This window comes from Halichoerus grypus, chromosome 9 (genome assembly GCF_964656455.1).
Source record: "Halichoerus grypus chromosome 9, mHalGry1.hap1.1, whole genome shotgun sequence".
NCBI classification, from domain to species: domain Eukaryota; kingdom Metazoa; phylum Chordata; class Mammalia; order Carnivora; family Phocidae; genus Halichoerus; species Halichoerus grypus.
This window is the reverse complement of record NC_135720.1, coordinates 17,172,147-17,192,376: the sequence shown is the minus strand read 5'-3', so window position 1 is coordinate 17,192,376 and position 20,230 is coordinate 17,172,147. Positions and strand designations below refer to the sequence as shown.

Sequence of the window (20,230 nt, the reverse complement as noted above, 5' to 3'; positions counted from 1 at the left end):
GGCCTTGTTAAGACTTTATAGACAGAGAGAAGTGGGAAAACAAAGCCATAGCCTCACAAGTAGGAAGTAAACCAAGTTTTTTGTACTTGGTAACCAGATCTATAATATTCCCATCGTTCCCATAGGATGGGAGGTGTAAGTATGACCTTGTTCTAGGTTAAGTGCTCAGGAGTTCAGATAGTTGTAACTACAAAACCACTGGGGAAGGACAAAAGTAGGGAGGGAGGAAAGAAGAGAGACAGGGAGAGGAGGAAGGGAGGGGAAAGAAAGAGAGAGCAAGAATGAGAATGAACCTCTCATTCAAAATGAGCCTGCAGGAAGATAAAAATAAGACAAAATAAAATCGATTAAAAAAAACAAAAACAAAATGAGCCTGCAGGCCAGACATCCTGAGGACATGAAAGAAAATCTAATACCAAAAAAGACAGGCAGCAAAATCTACTATTGGAACATGACTTCACTCCAGATGGCTTTAAGGAACAATCTGACAAAGACTTTAAAATAAGTATGCCTGGGGTGTTTGAAAAGATAAAAGAATGAGTAACTTCCATTTAAAAAGAACAGGAAATTATACAACCAAAATATGAAACAAGAACATGAGGATATGAAAAAAGAGTTAACTATAAATCTTGAAAATATGGTCATTAAAATAAAAACGTAAGAAATGAAATAACTTTAAACTGAGTAGAGTTAAAGAGAAAATTTATGAATTAAAATGTTGTCAAGAGGAGTTGACCAAAAATGCAAATCAGAGAGATAAAGATGATGATAGATAGATAGATAGATAGATAGATAGATAGATAGATAATAGATAGATGGATAGATAGGTAGGTAAATGGATAGATAAGGAACAGTTAAGGAATGGAAAAGAGGTTGTAAGGTTCCAATAGTCATTCAGTAGGATTTCCAGAAAAAGAGAATGGTGACATGGTAGGTAAGAAATATTTGAAGCAATTGAAGGATAGGATATTCTAAAATTAAAGATGTGATTCTTCAGACTAAAAGTGCACCACAAGTACTGACCAGCATAAACAAAGTTAAATTTACGCCCAAATACTTTAGAGTGAAACTGGAGGATATTAAGGATAAAGCAGAAAAGCAGATGATCAGTGAAGGAACTGTAATTAAGCTGATAGCAGATTTCTCATCAGCAACAAAAGCTACCAAATGACAGTAGAGTAATACCTCCAAAGTGCTGAAAGTAATTGTCAAGTAGAATTTTATACCCAGCGAAACAATCACTCTCTAGATTTTTTTTTTTTTTTTTTTACATAGAAAGTTAGTTTACCACTTACTGACTTCACTAAAAGCACTATTACAAGATGGATTATGAGGAAAAGTAGGGAAGGTGTAGGCACAAGAAATAGTGAAAATAGCCATTGATTAAAAGATGTTGGTAAAAAGAGTTTAGTATTAAGTGCTACAAGTTTTTTGTGTGTGTTAAAAAATGTTGAATTAGATAGCATTGATAAGATGGAATGTGTGGTGTTTTATGGATAATTAAAAGTGCTAAGATCCTTCCAGATTTGGGAAGAGCATAAAAAAATTCAGTTCAGATTTTGCAGGCATGGGAGGTATTGGGTCTGACATCAATCTCCTCAGCCTGCCAAGTGACAGCCCTGGGAGGGTGGTTGGGTCCCTGATCAGCAGCTGTGGTCTCTTGACTGGTTTGGGCCATGGTCAGTGCTGGGGATTAGGAGTTCTGTCCAAAGGAATGTCATACACCAGGCTCATGGGAAAAAAATTACTTCAGATTTTATTAGAAAAAACTTTTCTAGTCAAATTTGTTAAAAATTTTAGATGACTGCTCATCTTTCTGGCCATCCATATATGAATGAATTTTTAAAATTCTGCACCCCTCCTCAAAACCTTCCAAGTAATGAAGGTATTTTAATTTACATTGTTATTTGTAAAGCTGTCAGAACCACGTATTTGGGGAAAAAAATTCTTAGAATATTAAAAATGTAAAGGTAACCAAGAAAATAATAAAAATGCAAATCTTTAATTCTCAGGCAATAGAGGAAATGCAGGGGATATTATTAAAAATTTTATTAAACCAACAGAAGACATGAAGAGTGAAAAAACAGAGAAAAAGAATAGCAAACAGAAAACACAAAGGAAAATGTAGAAGTAAATCCAAATCTATCAATAATCACAGTAGAGGCAAATGATTAAATTTATCCATTAAAAACAGAGGGGTTCATCAATTGAAAATAGAGAGGCTCAAAATAATGGGATGGAGAAGGTCACCATTTAAATACTAAAAGAAAGTTTATGATATAAGACAAATATTTTTAAAGATTTTATTTATTTATTTATTTATTTATTTGAGATAGAGTGAGAGAGAACACGCATGAGCAGGGGAGAAGGGCAGAGGGAGAAACAGACTTCCTGCTGAGGAGGGAGAATGACGCGGGGCTTGATCCCAGGACTCTGGGGTCATGATCTGAGCTGAAGGCGGATGTTTAACCGGCTGAGCCACCCAGGTGCCCCAGCAAAGTTTAATATAAGGCAAAAGCATTAATGAAAAGAGACACCACCTACAAATAAAGGGAACCAACTACTAAGAAGAAATTCTATATGAATGTTAGTAAGATGACAAATTATAAACTACAAATTAAGGAAGACAGACACAATTATTTGTCATCTACTTGGGGCCAGAGTACTTAACATGATACCTTAAAAATAGTAGATGCCTTAATTCATAATGTAATTAAAGAATCTTGGCATTGGTTTATTGACGGTTTGAGCTTGAATTGTTGAAACACAATGAACAACCAAATTTGAACTACCCCAAATTAAGAATCTCTGAAATCAAATTGCATTAGACCATATTGTGGCATTAAAGATCTAAACTATATAAGAAAATTCTAATGGAAAATTTAAAATTAGAATTCCAGGTGAAGTTTATCTTGTGTTTCATTTCTAACCATATAGCATTAAAGAAATGATAACTCACTTCTGTATTCCTCAGTATTCCTTCAACCAATCCCTGGACTCTATCCTCTTTATTTTATTTTTTTAATTTATTTATTTTTTTAGATTTTATTTATTTATTTGACAGAGAGATAGAGAGCACAAGTAGGCAGAGAGGCAGGCAGAGGGAGAGGGCGAAGCAGGCTCCCCGCCGAGCAGGGAGCCCGACGCAGGACTCGACCCCAGGACCCTGGGATCATGACCCAAGCCGAAGGCAGCTGCTTAACTGACTGAGCCACCCAGGCGCCCCCATCCTCTTAATTTAATTTCATAAAATTCCTGCCCCCAATTTTTGATCAAGATGGGACTCTCAAAGTGCCCCACTTATATAAGATTTAGGGTGCCCACTGGTTTCTTAAGTAACTCCTACTAGGGCTAACCTCTGCTTAAAGACATTCTTTGTGCAAATATTCCAGGCACTCTATGTAGAAAGAAGGAAAATGATTGTTAGCCAAAAAAACTATAATTATGAGGACTAGTGCCTGATAATGTATTCCACTTTTGGTTTTGAAAATGTTTGTACAAACTGGGTTGGGCCCAGTGTTTTTACACTAGAATCTGTAGACATTTATCCACCTAATAAAATAACCACACAATCTGGCAAAATTCAGTGTAGTTGGCAGCCTTTCCTGCCCTGAAGCCTGGAACAGCATTGGACCCAGCAGGTGTGGCTTTCAGAAGGTTCAGAGAGTTGCATTCAGGAAGCCTGCCCAGCACCCCACCTGTGTGCAGTGTGCCCTCCTGAAGGCCTGGTTGATATCCCAGCTTTTTATAGGCACAAAGGGCCTCTATTCATTCACAATGGATAATAAAGACTAAAATGACCAAGAAATTGACATGTTTCACTGGAAATGCTTGATATTGACATGATAGACCAATATTACAATAAATTTTAAAATCTTTTAAATAAAAGATGCCATGTGCTTTAAAAGATATTTTTGAAATTTGGAGTATAGCTACTACATAGTATTTAACACAGTTGTACACAAGAAACCTATTCTTCCCCTTGTTAACATCAGTTTGGTAGTCATCTCTTTCTCTAAAGGGTTAGGTGCAGGGAAGAAAAGAACTCTCAACAGCCTGGACCCTAGGAAGGAGAGAAAGAGGAAAAATGTTTCCTCTTATTTTGTTTTTCCACAAGGTATTCCTTAATCTTAGGACCCAAGCAGTCATGACCCAGTTAGTGAGATCAGACTTCCTGGACCCTACTGTAAGAATTACTTGCTTATATAGGAGGAGCAGTGTGATGAGGTGGGACATAAGACCCTGATGCCCACATTGGAACATGATCAGTCCAATAGGCAGAACATAAAGTGACAGTGGGCAAATTAAAACAGTTGTGACACGATGAAGTGCCAATGGGGCCCCAGTAAATGGCCCAGAATCCAGGAGCATGCTGTTAAAAGCTCACACTCATGATAAAGTCTTACGACAGACCTGATATTCAGAAACAAGACTCTATTCCCTAGGAAGGACTACCTAGGGAAAGCAAGGCAGAGCACCCTCTTCTAGAATCTAGAGGAACAGAGGATACAAAGGAAGCTATGAAGACAGGATCAGACACCGGCAGCAAAAATGGCTTCAGTTACCAGCAGTGGATAACTGAGTGGGCTTGTCCTTGGAGACAACTGGTCAGATGAGAGCCCAGGAATTGGGTTATGCTAGCTGTTGCAATATCTGAAGCCTCTGTGTGTTGCCCTAAAGCAATGATTTTCAGATTTAGAACCTTTTTTATCAAATGAAATCTGATACAAGACCCAATATATAAACCTAGGCAAAGCACAGCTCTTCTGGTTTGAGTAGGGCTGGCGGTCCTGGAGCCCTGCCCATCCGTAGCTCTCCCCACCATGCACCCTATGTGTTCCTTGACTTTTCCTTTTACTGGAACTCCTTAAATCCCTCCTTTCTAGGCCCAGGATTAGCCATAGGATTGGAGAGGATTGAGTGACCTTGACATTAGAGGAAGGCTCCAGAAGCTGGAGAAGAATTCAGGATCTCACAGAAATTCAAGGTGACTTCTGGTGAGCCTTCTGAGTAGACAAACACAACCTAACACAAGTGTGGTTTGTAGCCCCCTCAGCAGCCATAGTCTCCATTTTCCAAAAAATCCCCCACTTCTCACCAGGTTGATAGTGGCCTCTGAACTTTGTTCATTTGAGAAGATAAATAAGGAAAGTCTCCAGTGATTTCTCTTTCATTCCACAGCCTTTCATTAAGTAAAGTGGTAGATGTTCAATAAATGTTGGTTCCCTCTTCTCCTCTCCTCTCCCTTCCCCTCTACTCTTCTCCCCTCCTCCTCTTCCTCCTCCTCCTCCTTCTCTCCCTCACCATTAGAACCTTCATTCCTTGGGCTAAATGACCGTCCCCTATTAAAATGCAGATATTTCTGGGAAGCACATTAAGCTTGATCACTTATTTATACCTTTGTGTGCATTAATTTATGAGATCATTTCCACTATACTCTGAGCTGAGAGCCATTTTGGTTGGGTAGGAGAGAGGGGAGGAAGCCAGAGAGGGCTTGAGAGCACTGGGTGCCTACACGGAGGTGAAAGGCCCTCAAGGGAATGGGGGAAAACAGCTATAATAAGTTTCCCACAAACAGGATCACACCCAGTAAGGAGACATATTGGAAGAGAGAGGAGCACAGACCTGAGGGTGGCTATGATCCTCTGTGGCATTGTGCCTGGCTCAGCTCCCTGTCCGAACCCGACTGTTGCCACAGACCTCAGAGGATGGCCTCAACTGACCCCACCATGGCCCATGAAATTTGGGGAACAACTGAGAATAATTGGTCAGGGCCACTGCCTGCAATCCACTCATCCCGAGCCTCTCTGGCACTAATCCTGCTCCATAAATACCTCCATCCTTCATCTTTCTCACATTCCATGCCTGGAGAGTCAGCATCATCTCTGTGGACATGGCATGAGCATTCACTGTCTGCTGGCTCCTGTCTGCGGTAGTCCCTTTGAGTATTGTCCTACAGAGCTCTCTCAGCGATTGTAGGAACCTCAAGTCCCTGCAGAGAGAATGGATGAATTCTTCCTCCTACTTGGAGTTTTATCACAAAGTGATGGTTAATTTCATGCATTCACCTGGTGTTCTTTTAAACTTTTTGGAAAGTGCTCAAGATGGTATTCCAGGCTTTGCATTTGAGACAGGAAGATTTTTCTTGGCTGTCAGAACAAGATGCCAGTCTGCCCTAGTCCTAAAGAGCCTGAAAGGCCAGAGGCCAGGTGTTCCCTCACTGCTGCTCTTTTATTATTATTTGTAATTTCCCTTTTTAAGATGCAGAGAGAACCCAGAGCCATTTCTTGAGTCTATGTCTTTGCATGTTGCCCTTACCTCCAAACTTCTGTTTAAATTTGCATCTTGATTTCTTTATGAGACGACATAAACGGTCAGCAAAATAACATTTCTGCTAGTTTGGGTGCCTTGCTGTGCAGTTGATGAGTTGCCTTATTTAGTGAGAGGAGACTTTTCTGTCAATTTGCCATAGGCTGGAGGGAGAAAAAGAAATCTCCCACAAAGGCAGGAATTGATGTTGCAAAAATAAGGCACGTTTAATATTTATGGGCATTTTAACATGTATAAATGTTGCATTAATATTTGAATCAAAACATAATATCTTGAAGTAACAGGTACTTGAAAGCAGTGTTTCTGAGGTATTAGATCTCTGAAGTTGAGTTTTCTTTTGTGTGTATTTTATTTCAGTTTCTTCATCTGTGCATCGGTGAAAGTGCATGTGCTTAGCGGTGGGGAAACTAGCCTTGTTGGGTGCTTTTCAGGTCAAGAAGACAGTAGATCACAGCATTTCATTCTCTCCCAAGACCTCATTAAGATGATGATAAGGGAATTTTAAAAGGTCAGACAAACGACAATGAGAACAGAAGGATCAAACAATTGAACAGATACTTAGGAGAGGAAATTAAATTTGGTAATTGAGGGCGCCTGGGTGGCTCAGATGGTTAAGCGTCTGCCTTCGGCTCAGGTCATGATCCCAGTGTCCTGGGATCGAGTCCCGCATCGGGCTTCCTGCTCCTTGGGAGCCTGCTTCTCCCTCTGCCTCTCTCTCTCTCTCTGTCTCTCATGAATAAATAAATAAAATCTTTAAAAAAAAAAAAAAAAAGAATTTGGTAATTGATAAAGTGGGGCCAAGGAGGCCACAGCCAGGAGTGCATTCAGAGGAAAGACAGCTAAGAATCCAGTCTGCCTGCCCCTTGGGGACGTGTATGGAAATGCCAGACACAATGGAGGGTGGCTATAAGGCAAGAAGAGGCAGACAACAGGGATTGACTGGAGATCTCCATGTGGAAAAGTAACCCTTTACCCATTCCCCCTGGGAAAGTCCAGCAACTGTGTCCCAGGTGAAATGTGTCCCCAAAAATGTGGATGTCCCCAGAGAAAAGACTCTCCCATGACCCATCTGACAATTAAATAATCCTCAGCAAAATGAGGATTTTGCCCACTGATTGATAAACCCTACCAATGTCAAGCACAGTTCTCCATAAGTTTTTACTGACTCATTATTAAACATGCATGGACAAGCAAAGCTCCATAGATATTTTAGAAAAGGCTACACCTTGAAAGAGAGGAGCTAAGATAAGCAAGCAAAAACTATAACCCCAAAGGAAACAGAAATTTCAGGAAAAAGAAAAGTTTTAAAAGAGAGCTCTACTTTGTTTCCTCAGAGAGATTTGAGAAAATACTACATCCATAAAAAGAGCAGAATGCCATAAAAAGAAAATCAGGGTGTATCAAAAGAGAATTCTTAGACATTAAAATATGATCATTGTGACAAAAAAATCAATAGAAGGACATGGAAGATAAAGTAAAGGATATTTCTTTGAAGAAAAACAAAAGACAAAGAGTAAGAAGAAATGAAAGGATAAGAGTCACTTATTGGATCAGTAAAGGTCCCAAATCCAACTACAAAGAAATCTAAAAGTACAGAATAGAGAAAAAAAGCAGAGAATATTATTTATACCCACACACACTCACATACTGCAAAATAATAACTCAAGTCTGAAAAACATGAAGCTCCAGATTAAAAGACCCTACTACAGGTCTTCATCTCAAGGGTTGTGAGTTCAAGCCCCACGTTGGGCTCCATGCTGGGTGTGGAGCCTACTTTTTAAAAAGGCCCTACTAAGTGTTCAGCACAATACTAGGTCCACAGTGAAATTTCAGAACACCAAGGATAGAGAGATGTTAAAGCTTATTCTCATGCTGTCTCTCCCCCACCTCCCCCCACCAACTGCAAAGAATTGAGAATGTTACTGATAACAAATTCCTTATCAGCAACACTGTAAGCTAGAAAACAGCAGAGCAAAAAGTTACTTGAGGAGGTGGTCCATGCAAAACAGGGAGTAAACTAAGCTGTATTAAGACATAAAATTTAGTTAAATGGTATTGTTACCTCTGGCAAGTACAACAGAGAGGCGGAGAGTGGTAAGACATAGTCACTTTTCATTATAAACTTTTTTATAACATTTTTTGACATAGGCATGTATTACTTTGACAAAACATTTAAAAAATTTTTTCAAGTAGCACATGTATGTTAAATTAGATTTTAAGACTAGAAAAGAGAAATACATAGCTCCACCATCTCAAACCCAAACTCTGTTAAAATTTTTTAGTCTACATTCTTCTAGTGTATTCTTTAAATACAGGTTTTCTTGGGGTGCCTGGGTGGCTCAGTTGGTTAAGCATTAGGTCATGATCTCAAGGTCATGATATTGAGCCCCACATCAGCCTCCGTGCTTAGCAGTCTGCTTCTCTCCCTCTCCTTCTGCCCCTCCCCATGTGCTATCTCTCTCTCTCTCTCATAAATCAATAAACCTTAAAATATATATATGTGTTATTCTTTTTTATTTTTTATTTATTTATTTAGATTTTATTTATTTTTTGACAGAGAGAGACAGCAAGAGAGGGAGCACAAGCAGGGGGAGTGGGAGAGGGAGAAGCAGGCTTCCCGCTGAGCAGGAAGCCTGATACGCGGCTTGATCCCAGGACCCCGGGATCATGACCTGAGCCGAAGGCAGATGCTTAATGACTGAGCCACCCAGGCACCCGTGTTACTCTTTTTTTTTAAAGAATCAACAGAGTTGTAATCCTATTGCATATATATTTTGATTTTGATTTTCTCACATAAACGTTTTTCTTATAGTTACGTATGCTTTGTAAACATTTAAATGATTACAAGTATTTTACAATTAGTTATATTATAGCTTACCTAATTTCTATATTTGAATAGTTTATAATTTTTTATCTTTTAAACAATACCATGATAAATATTTTGCCATAAAAATAGAAGTCTTTGTCAGATAGTCTTTGTCTGAATTTTGGTATTTTTGTTTGGTAAGGCTCCCTAGATTTTTCAGCTCTTTATGAAATCACAGTGTTTGTGGTCTCCGTATCTCTGGTAAGCACCCAAACTCCTTGACCTCAAAGACTATGGTTCCTTGTTTTAATACCACTGTGTTTAGACAGAAGTGCAAAGACATTTCTGGGAAGCAGCACTTAACTGCCTGTGCAGGACCCTGCAGAAAGTCATCTTGAGTACTCAGTAAATTTTGTTGCAGCGAATTAAAAAGGGTCTACTGAAATCGAATGAAAACTGATCTAGATAAAGGATTGATCCTCATCTTAAAACGTTTCAGGATAAAACTGTGACTTCTTTTTCTTTAGTTTAATAGAAACTTGAAATTCACAATCTGGGAGTCCAAAGGAAGCACTTCAAAACATATTTTGTCTCTTATGTCTGTAAGTGTTTCCGTTTCAGGAGCTCCATTGGACTAGAGCCCACAGTGAATAAGAATATTAGCTAAAATGAATGTAGCCTTATACTCACCCACACTCCTTCGTCTGCCATCCTGCAATCAGATACACAGTGACAGACTCAGAAAGTGTTGGTGTAAAGGGCCACAAAGCCACCAAAACAGATGTCATAGATGTTATCTATCCAATATCACATACTCTGCTGATCACAGGGGGAACAAAGTGCTACTCTGCTTGGTCCCAGAGGGCTGTGTTGAGAAGGATTCTGAAGGACAATTCCCTTCACTACTAGAAAGACTGTGTCATCAGTAATTCATGCCTGGCATGAGCATGAAATGAGAGAACATTGGTGTCTGGCCATCTGCCACTTTCAAGTCCATTAAGCCTCACTAAAAAGTCTTACTTGACTCTTCTGGTTCTGGTTCAGATTTCTTTATAAGGCTTAAAAAGGCTTACAAGGAAGAATGTATGGTGCAATAAAAGTTGGTTTAGACCACACCCATTCCATTTCTCCAAATTGACTAAACCATTAAGTTTGTAATCTGATTACCGCAGTCCGTCTGCAGGGCAAGGATTCAGGTACTTCTACCATGGTGACTGACACTCGGGAATTTTTCTCTGTCCCACTAACAATGCGGCCATGTTGGACTGGCAGTCACCTCAGCACAGCAAGCTATCCTTCAGTGTGTCTTTTACTTTACCATTCAACTTTTTCCTGCTGTCTGTGTTCTTAGCGTGTGAAGACTGGCTCCCAGATTGATGTTCAATCCACATTGAAAGAGAGCTTTTTTATGTCAAAGTATCATTACCTTGTTTGATGTGCAGAGTAGAATGAGTTATCATGAGAAGTAATTGCATAATACCATTTTGTTTTTCCATCAAATTATCTTGTTATTTTGGCTCACCACAAATAGCATGTTTCATATTTCCATGTTTTCCTTCCTCTGTGTTTTCTCTATGAGTTAGCTGATGTCACTATTTTTAAAACTATTGCGATCACTAGTAATCATGTTTTTAAATATAAGCTAAAGGAAAGAGGAATTGAGATGCTGAAGATGATGGAATATTCCTAAAAGTTGGGTGGCAGGAAAAATAATTTGCATACATGATTTTCAATCTGAGGAAAGGATCAGTGATGCTTGGTATTATTGTTCCCATTTTACAGATGAGTAAATTGTGCCTCTAAGAGGTAGACATGGGCTAGACTCCGCAGCTACTAAATGGTACGGTCTAGATTTGAACAGAGGTCTGTTTGATACCAACCTCAGTGCTTTTCCCTCTCCACCTTCCCTGAAAGGTGAAGAGTTTAGATCGTAAATGCTGAATGAAAGCCTTTTAGTAACTCATAAATTTTCGAATAAAAAAATTACCACTTTTTCTAGATCTTCTGATTACAAAACTATTCTTAAAAGTTAGCTAATTTGAGGAACAGGCCCATCAAGACAGTTTCATGGACTGAGATTATATGGCTCGGCCCTGTGTTATGCAGATTGGAGAAACTGAGGCTCAAGATAGCATGATTTAGCTAAAGACACCAGGCTAATTCATTGCCAAGCTGAGACCAAAACCCCAATCTACTTTACCTCATTTGGGGAGCTTTGCATGTGGCTTCCCAAGGTTTGTGCTGCTAAAAGCATCAGAAATTCTGTCTTCTAAACTCCAAGGCCATATAGACAAAGCTGATGTTACAGGCGGGGAACTATATAAAAACACCAGCAAGTCTTTTTTCAATTCAGTAGTTTTTAGACAAGGTGCTGTCTTATATAAAAGGATAAATAAAATAGGAATAGTCTCTAAATTCACCTTTTGTGATAAGACTAACTCCACCTGGGATTTCAATCCTTCCACTCTTTCCAAAATTAGAACCAGGAGAGGAAGCATTTGTCGAGTTCTCTCTGTGCACAGAAATAAACAGGCAACTTACTGTCTCAGACAGTAAGTCTGAGCGGGAGCTGCGGGAGCCTGGCCATACGGGGTGAGGAGGAGGAAGCAGGGTTGGGAGTGTGGGGAGGGAGTACCCACGACTCCAGGGCAGGGTCTGATCTCTAGAACAAGCTCAAGTGTGCAGGGAGCATGTGGTGACACAGGGAGGAGCCCCTGCCAGGGGTCAGGGGGAAGATCACTTGGGGACACCAAGTGGCACTGGGTGCAGATGGGAATCCGTTTGTGGGTGTCATTACGGAGTCCTACTTACAGCAGACCTCTGGCCACCGGCAGGGCTCGCTGGGAGCAGACCCAGCTCCGGGGACTTTTCCAACAACAATGGGGAGGCTGTGCCCTGCGGGGCGGCACCATAGGCCTGTCCCAGCGGCCCCACCTACCAGACGTGGCTGGCAGTGAAGCACCAGGATGGAAGAGAGCCTTGGTCAAAGCTGCCTTCATTCCCTTGACCTGAGTGACAGGGCTCGGTGGACTATCATGTGCTGGTACTCATCCGGCCAGTAACAGCTCCAAAACATGGGCCTGCTGCTGGGACCCTGGAAGGAGGCAGAGAGAGATGCCAGGCAAGGGAGATGGACGAGCGAAAGCACGGAATCACCTAATGGTATAGTGTTGGCAGCTCATGGAGAGTGACCCCTTCTCAAAATTATCAGAGGTTCTTTGAAGTGCAGATTCCGAGCCTTATCTGAGCAAACTTAGTGTATCAAACACTCTGCAAGTAGGGCCAGGGAATTAGCATTAACAGGTGCCCTAACTGATTGCTAGTTCCACTGCATTGTGAGTAAGAGTCATTCAAAGGTTTTGAACCAGGGGAGTGACATGGATGAATGTGCATTTCCCCTCAGTTCCTGGGGCCGTGAAGAGTGCATTCAGGGAGAAGTCTCCGAAGGAAGAGATATTAACTAGCCGGAGAGGCACAGAGCAGGGGCAGGGGTGTGGAACAGGTCAGAGGATGCAGATGAGGAAACCAGAGCTGAGCCCGGCGATTGAGTGGACGTGGAGTCAGGTGAGAGAGGGGTCAGGAGTGACTCTGGGGTCTGGATGTCGTGAGCGGCCCTTCCTGTGAGCCCACAGGGCCCCTTGGCACTCAGAAGGTGAGAATCGTTCATCACAGTCCATCCTGTGAAACGTTCAGGAACAAATCAATAAAAGATGATTTCCCTGTAAGATCAGAGTGGAAAATGAACCCCCCCCACACACACATATACAAAAAACCCTAGAGTGTCTAAGGGGACGCTTTTTAAAATAGTACAGTTTAGAATAAATTTCAATAAAATTGATCTAGTTTTTTTGGCAGTTTTGGCAATTAAAAGGATTCTCTTAGTTATCTGGAATGTTCATTTATAGAGATGCCTCATTTCCCTAATAACATGAGAATATGACCATCCTAGAGCAAAACTTTTAATCTTTAATAAGGATTAAAGTTGTTATTTAAAGGAACCTTATCTTAGAAGCACTGCATGGAAAGAAAAAATGAGGTTGCATAATCATTTAAATATACATATATATGTATATGTACTAAGAGAACTCCAGTGTAAAAGGGTGCCTGAAACAACGCAGGATAGCAAAGCCTTAACGCCAACAATAAAACCTTCGGTGGAGGGAGAACCTGAGTGGTCCTGGGGGATCAGTGACACCTGTCAGCGCAAGGCGCTCTGTAAAAGTTGGGTTGACACCTGTCCCTTGCAGTTTCCCTGGACACTAAAGGCTACTCGCTGCAGGTCTCAGGTCCAGGAATAAGAGTGGATGGTGTGAGTGGCCAGATGCGATTTCCTGAGGCCCCTTGTCCTTGAGCTGCTGGGAAGTGTCACTGATCACTGTGACGAAGCTGCAGGCAGCTCAGTGTGTAGGTCTCCATGGCTCCCATTCTGCTTCCTTTTGACCTTACACCTGAGTCATCTTTTATTTATGTCCTCCCATAGCATTTCCGTAGGATGGTTGTGGTCAACACCATTCATCAACCTCTAATGGGCTCAAATGGAACTCTGAGATCCCCCGGGACGTGCCTTGATCTAAGAAAAGAAAAATTGCTAATGGCACTTCTTAAACTAGGAATGTATGTCTTCCCATAAATTGACCTTGTAGAGTTATTTGTGGATTCCAATAGGGAAATGACCTTCATAGGTCCATGCACTTTCTCAGCCCTCCCTGCTCCCACCCCCACCAGCTGATGTCCTCTGCCCACTCCCGCAAGCTCCAGGCCAAGGTCGCTGGGCACGGAATCGTGGCTGTGTGTCTTGGCTTTTTCCTTCTGCCATTTGTTCATTTATTCGCTGAATATTTATTGCACCCCTGCTTTTTCCAGGCAGGGTGCTGAGTGCTGGAGACACTGCGAACAGACAGTCTGTGCTCTCACGGACTTCCCACCTAAACAAATAATGACACAGTTCTGATTCAGAGGAAACCATAACGTGAGCTCTGGAGAGGCGCTGTGGGGTCTCTGGGCGGCTCTGGCAGGCTCTGTTGCCCGCCCCCCTCCCGTTCATGCAGGTTTCTGGGGTGGGGCGGTGGCACCACCCAGGGGAGGGGAAGCAAGGACTGTGTATTGGACACATCTCTTGACACCCCCTAAACCACTACCAATTTACTTAAGCCCTTTGGTGTGAAATCTCCACTTCAGCAGACAGATCCTCTGCCTCTGATCACCCCTGCCCTGGCCTGAGATCCCTTGTGCTCTGCTGCTCACCTAGCTCCTGGCTCCTTCCCTCAGATGGGGTCCCTCTGACCTAAGGCTTAGGTCCCCGGGGTGTCAGCAGCCAGAGGTCACCCAGACTGTGAGGAAGGTCAAGCATCCTCCAGCAAAGCCCAGTCATCCTCCCATACAAGCCTTGATTTGTTCTACGACACGCAAATCTCCTTTTTTCTGATGATAAAAGTAAAATACACATAATAATAGTAGCATTTATATAAAATAATTTTTACTTAAGATATTTTACATAAAACATTTATAATAAAAATGACATTTCAGAATTGAATAAAGTTGAAGTTCAATGTATTCCCACCTTTTACATCTACTGCCAGAAATAACCACTTTTGACAGCTTGGTATTTATCCTTCTAGATATGTTTGTGTTAATGCAAACATATATGTATATCTTCATATTGTCCGACATCTTCATATCGTCCTGTAATCAGTTTTTTTTTTTCATCTGAATATTCATGGCGGACACTTTCAGGACAGTACGTGTAAATCCTCCTTAACCTTCCCATGCGCCCAGTATTTCACTGTAGGATGTACCATAACTTCTCAGTGAATCAGTCCCCCATCAGTGAACGTTTAAATTCTGTCATATTTTGTTGTAATAATCTCGTAGTAATGAATATCCTTATATAGATGGTCCTCAACTTAAGATGGTCTAACTTAATGATTTTTTGACTTTAGAGTGATGTAAAAGCGATATGCGTTCAGTAGAAACTGTACTTGGAATTTTGAATTTGGATCTCTTCCCTGGGCTAGCGATAGGCAGGAAGAGCCTCCCTCATGATGCTGGACAGCAGTGAGGAGTCAGCCATGATCAGGAGGGTCCAACCATTCTGCACGCATGCAACCATTTCTGTTTCTCACTTTGTGTACAGTATTCGATAAATTACGTGAGATGCTTAACACTTTATTATAAAATAATCTTTGTGTTAGATGATTTTGTCCAGGCTAATGTCAGCGTTCTGAGCACGTTTAAACTAGGCTAGGCTAACCTGCGATGTTCGGTAGGTTAGGTGTGGTCAATGCATTTTTAACTTAACATATTTTAACTTCCAAAGGGTTTGTCAGGAGGTAACCCCATCGTAAGTTGAGGACGACCTATATACCCCTCTGTGTCAAATTCTTCTTAGAAAGATATTTTGGGTCTAATAACATGCATTTTTACTGGATTTTCATACACAATAAAGTGTTCTTCACCACCCCTCACTTAACCCATGGCTGGATGGACTGATGTACTCCATTTGCTTCTAGTATATTCCTCCCTGGGAGCTGTGGTGTAACCCTGCTTCCCACAGGAGACCCCAGTACTTACCTAGAGTGTTTGTTGCTGAATCTGTTTATTCCAGTTGAATTTGTTATTGTAATTGTGTAATTTATTTAATTGGTATATAAACCAAAGAAGTATGAGAGGGAAAGAAAGAGTTGTTAAAAAAAAAAGTTTATGGTACATTTTTCTGATTCCCAACTTGAACCAAAAAAATTTTTAGTGACTAACCACCTACCCCAATCATATCAGATACAGTGCGTCAACTGACTCAAACTTCATCAACAATGTGACCATGTTTTCAAGTTCTGTCCTCTCTTGACCTGCCTTGCCAGTATTGTCTCTGTAAAAACATCCCATAGCTGTTTGGTTTATTCGTAAATTGGGTTATCGTTACTTCTTAGAAATACTTAAGAACCAGGCATGCCTTTTCTAGGGTATCCAATACGACCCACCTCATAAAAGTTGATGTTTAGCCTTTCTTCTCACCCGCCAAGCCCTTGTAAGTTCTTGTAATGCTAACAGAGACACAATCTTCAACCTCCCAGAAGAGAAACAGAAAATCTGGAAATCTCAAGTGTTGCCTTTGAAAGTGAGAGAGTGTATACAAATATCCTGTCACTGTCCAACCTAATAGGACATTAGAAATCATTTTACAGCCTCTCCAAAATCTACAAAGTCCTTTATGTAACTGCTGTAGGTATTATTATTTGTTGGATGTATAGACATACAGGGAAACATATTTCTGTAGGGTTAGCTGTATAGCGATCTCTGATTAAGTCAGAATGAATGAAGAATTAAGCCACAGGGCATTCACTCAACAAATATTTGTTAAGTGCCGACCGCATCCCAGTGGGCTGGTAACTTCTGGGATACAGTGGGTAGTGGGTACCCTGGGGAGGAGTGCCGTCAAGATGCTTGTCATCTAGCTAAAGACTTCCAGCCACTGGGAAATGCACAAATGCAATTTACTCAACGGAGCAAGCACTTCTGGAAATGCTCAGACCACATGTGCACCTGGCCAGTGGAACAGTAGGCAAAAAGGCAACAAGAAAGTTTTCTCATGAAATCTATGAATTCTCTCAAGGCTTGCCCATGTAATTGAAGTATACATTTCACTTACCCTGTATGGCATTTGACAAAGCCAGACATCTTGCTGCTGTGTTTTCTCTTCTAGGATATCAATGAGTGCATTCTTGAAAACTATCCTGAGTGTTCCAACCCCAGATTATTTTACATCATTCCATATTTTTGTGGACAGCATCCCAGATGCAGGTAAAGACTAACACAGACTCGTGGCATGCTATGGTGGAGAACGATGGCAGGAAAGCCACCAATTGGCACTGTGTGGGAATCTCTTGCATGCCTAGTCTCTTGGCCTTCTGGAATTCAGGTCATGTTTACTGTTAATCTTTAAAGATTTCATTTGAGACTCTGAGTGTCCTCTAAATGATGAAATTAACAGATCAAGGTCTGACAGAGGCCTTGGGACCACCCCATCAAGATGTGTAACTGGAATGCCAACTGAACCCTTTTTTTAAATTCTGAACTCATAGCTGTCACTGCTCGGCCCATGAGATAGTAAAGACCAGGGGTGAGCACCCACCCTACTCCTCCATAGTGTCTCTACTCCATCTGCAACTCTTCTTGCCCACGTGCCCTATCTAATTGGGTCTGAAACACGGGGTGCTCACCCCTGAAAGTCAATAGTGTCTCTCTCAGGAGACATACTTAGTAGAAAAATTACTTTCTAGTGATTGCCCCTCAGCCTCACTTGGATGCAAGACCTTCTGTAGAACATGACTGACTCAGAGAGTGAGGCTCTCAGAGTGTTGGTGTGCCCGCCCCCTGCATCAGCATCCCTGGGGCCCTTGCCGGGATCCTCCACCTCATCACAGTCTCTGGGGGGGGGCGCAGGTAGTTCTGGGGAGTCTAGTCTAGCTACTATTTAAATCCATTGTACTAGACAAACATGTAGCCTTGAGAAGAAATGGCAGTAATGCAAAATGAACATTATCTTCATGTGGGGGAAAATAAACCCTCCACCAGAAGTGACATTTTCCCCCCAAAGGGAACATTGATGAGAAGGTCAGTGTGTTCCTGAAAAGACCAAGGGAAGAAACCCTTTCTGAAGGGCAGCTCATCCCTTGTCCTTTCTGTTCGCACTCTGATCACTGCTTAATTACCATGGACGTTGTTGTTGTTGTTGTTGTTGTTGCTTTGCTGAGTTTATCATAACACAGGACTTTGTTTATGGTCCGGATTCTAGGACTAGCAGTGTCAGTTTTCTGCTTTATCATAAACTTCCTGAGTTCAGAAGGCCTCCCCCCTCCAACCCTCACCCCTGTATAAATGTCTCCTGGCGCACGGTCAGTGCTTCAGACACTGGGAAGATCTGGGGCCAGATGACTCACTTTCTGTCACAGTGAAGATATTTATTCGGAGAAGCATGATTCTAACTCCCTCAAGTATTTTCTTAAATTATGTATTTCCTAATCTTGGGGAGAGCACTCGTGGTGCCTTATCCTGGTACACACATGATGATTTCCAAAACTGTTTCACAACATCCCCCGCTCCACCTTGACAATTACTCGAGCTGAGTAGGCTTGCCCCAATTCCCTTGGATGATGGATGCCGGCCAGGCCTGGAGCCCAGCTCCTGTGACTCCTGTCCTTTCCCACTCACATAAATGCTGTTAGCTCGGAGCTCTGCCTTGCAAATGAGATTAGGCTGTTTTCCTTCTGTAATTAAAAAAAAAAAAATTGTCTTTAAACTCTTTAAAAAAGAATAAGATGAGCAAACATGACCTGATACCTATTTTGATTTCGGTAGAAATACCGTATCAGTACGTTTCAAGATTTCAAAACCCCTCGCTTTATTGGTTTGCTCCTTCTATTAAAAAGCCATTCTAATGGCCCCTTGATTAGCGTTTATAGGGCCTTACTGCCTGTGTCCGTATCCTCCTTCTAGCAAATATTTCGGCCAGGCCCCCTGAGGCCCTGGGCGAGGCAGTGCCGACCCGTGAACGTGGTAGAGGTCAGAAGGGGGGAAAGGCTAGTGGCAGCGGGAAGACCCCTGGAGGTGGCCACATCAGGCCTTGTCCTTGAAGGAAATGGGATTTGGACTCAATCAAACGGCGGTGGGTGGGTAGAAGAGATACCTTTTCAGCATGTTGTTGCCACATTTCGAAAATGAATCTCTAATTGAAAAATCATTTTTATATCCATAAAGGGAGCCTGGTGAGTGGGCCCTTGAAAGAGCAAAACTGAACGTGAATGAAAACTTCCTGCTTGTGGGGATTCTCGAAGAGTTAGAAGACGTGCTGCTTTTACTGGAAAGATTTTTACCTCATTACTTCAAGGGTGTGCTCAGTATCTACAAAGACCCAGGTAACTCCCTTTGTAGAGGCTCTTTGGCGTTTTGAGGGTTACTCACCTTGAACGGGACTCGGGCCAATAAAGGAGGGAAATCTGTTCATGAAGAGAGGTTGCCGCGGGCTTGCAGAGGAAGGGTAGAATCACGAGCTATAGGTGCCCAAACCTGGAGCTTCGGGTCCCAACCTAAACTTGCCATGTTTGAAAGCCCTGATGGTTCCATTTCTCCCTTTGGAAAGTGCAACTGGCAACATCTGCGTGGACCTTGTCCTGAGCGTGTTGCCGGAATGCGCCAGTGAACAGACGTGTACGTGTTGGGAGTCCACTGATGGAAACAGGAATGTGAAGGAACCACAGCTTAATACCCTTTCTGGGCCCTACTTCCATTTGCCAAAGCACTCTGGCGTATAAAATTTTGGCAATAGAATGGATAGAGGGGCAAATTGAAAATGCAATTATGATTTTACTCTAATAAATGGAGTGGTTTCCAAATAGAAGCAAGAAATGGAATGCAGCGGGGCAATCGCAGAGGTTGCCCATAGAAATATAATTACTTTCAGAAATCCATCATTTATTTTTCTCATTATTACTTGATCCTGAAAGTCAAGCAACATCGTTCATTTCCTCTTCTCCTTAATCTGCTGCTGCCACCACAAGCCTTGCATACTTATTCACTGGTCTCTTTGTTGTTTTGTCTTGTCATCCTGAAATGGGAGGTGGCCTTGCGCTTTGTAGAACTGAGGAGCAGATCGAAAGGTCCCCCAAACGCAGCCCTGCTGCCTCCCGGTCCTCCGCCGGGCAGGGACCCCATGCCACACCTGCGTCGTTGGCACGTAGCGATGCCCACGTGAACTCGGCTTTGCCTGGAGCAGCCCTGGATCCTGTTACCTGAGGTGGCCACCCCCAGGGGTTTGCAGGAGGAACATGGCTGGCGGGTGGGTGCTGCCCGGGTCTCTCAGCTCTCTCATTCAGAGATACATTCCGACACACCTGCATGCAGGACCGTGACCGCAGCCCTTCATGCGTGCCCTGCGGGTGCGTCTCCTCAACAGGAAATGGGGTGTGAATAGCTAGAAGCAGAAGAAACCGCAGTCACTTTTTGAAACCAGGCCTTCCTTTGCCCCTTCGACAGTGGAAAATTTAAAGAATTTCAAGAGCCGTGCTGTGACCCATTTTTAGCTCCGGAAGATAACATAAA

At 42.2% G+C, this 20,230-nt stretch overlaps 1 protein-coding gene across 5 annotated transcripts in view; it reads left to right on the top strand.

Annotated features, from left to right (window-relative positions):
• Positions 1-20,230, top strand: part of UST (uronyl 2-sulfotransferase) — a 325,108-nt gene that overhangs the window by 224,419 nt on the left and 80,459 nt on the right. For all 5 annotated transcript variants that reach the window (XR_004911810.2, XM_078054593.1, XM_078054592.1 and 2 more), the window contains 2 exons: positions 16,836-16,933; positions 18,890-19,047. Coding sequence is in view for 4 of the 5 variants with exons in the window: in XM_078054593.1 (XP_077910719.1) it covers positions 16,836-16,933; positions 18,890-19,047 (256 nt within the window). In the remaining variant the exon portion in view is untranslated. The remainder of the gene's footprint in view (positions 1-16,835; positions 16,934-18,889; positions 19,048-20,230) is intronic.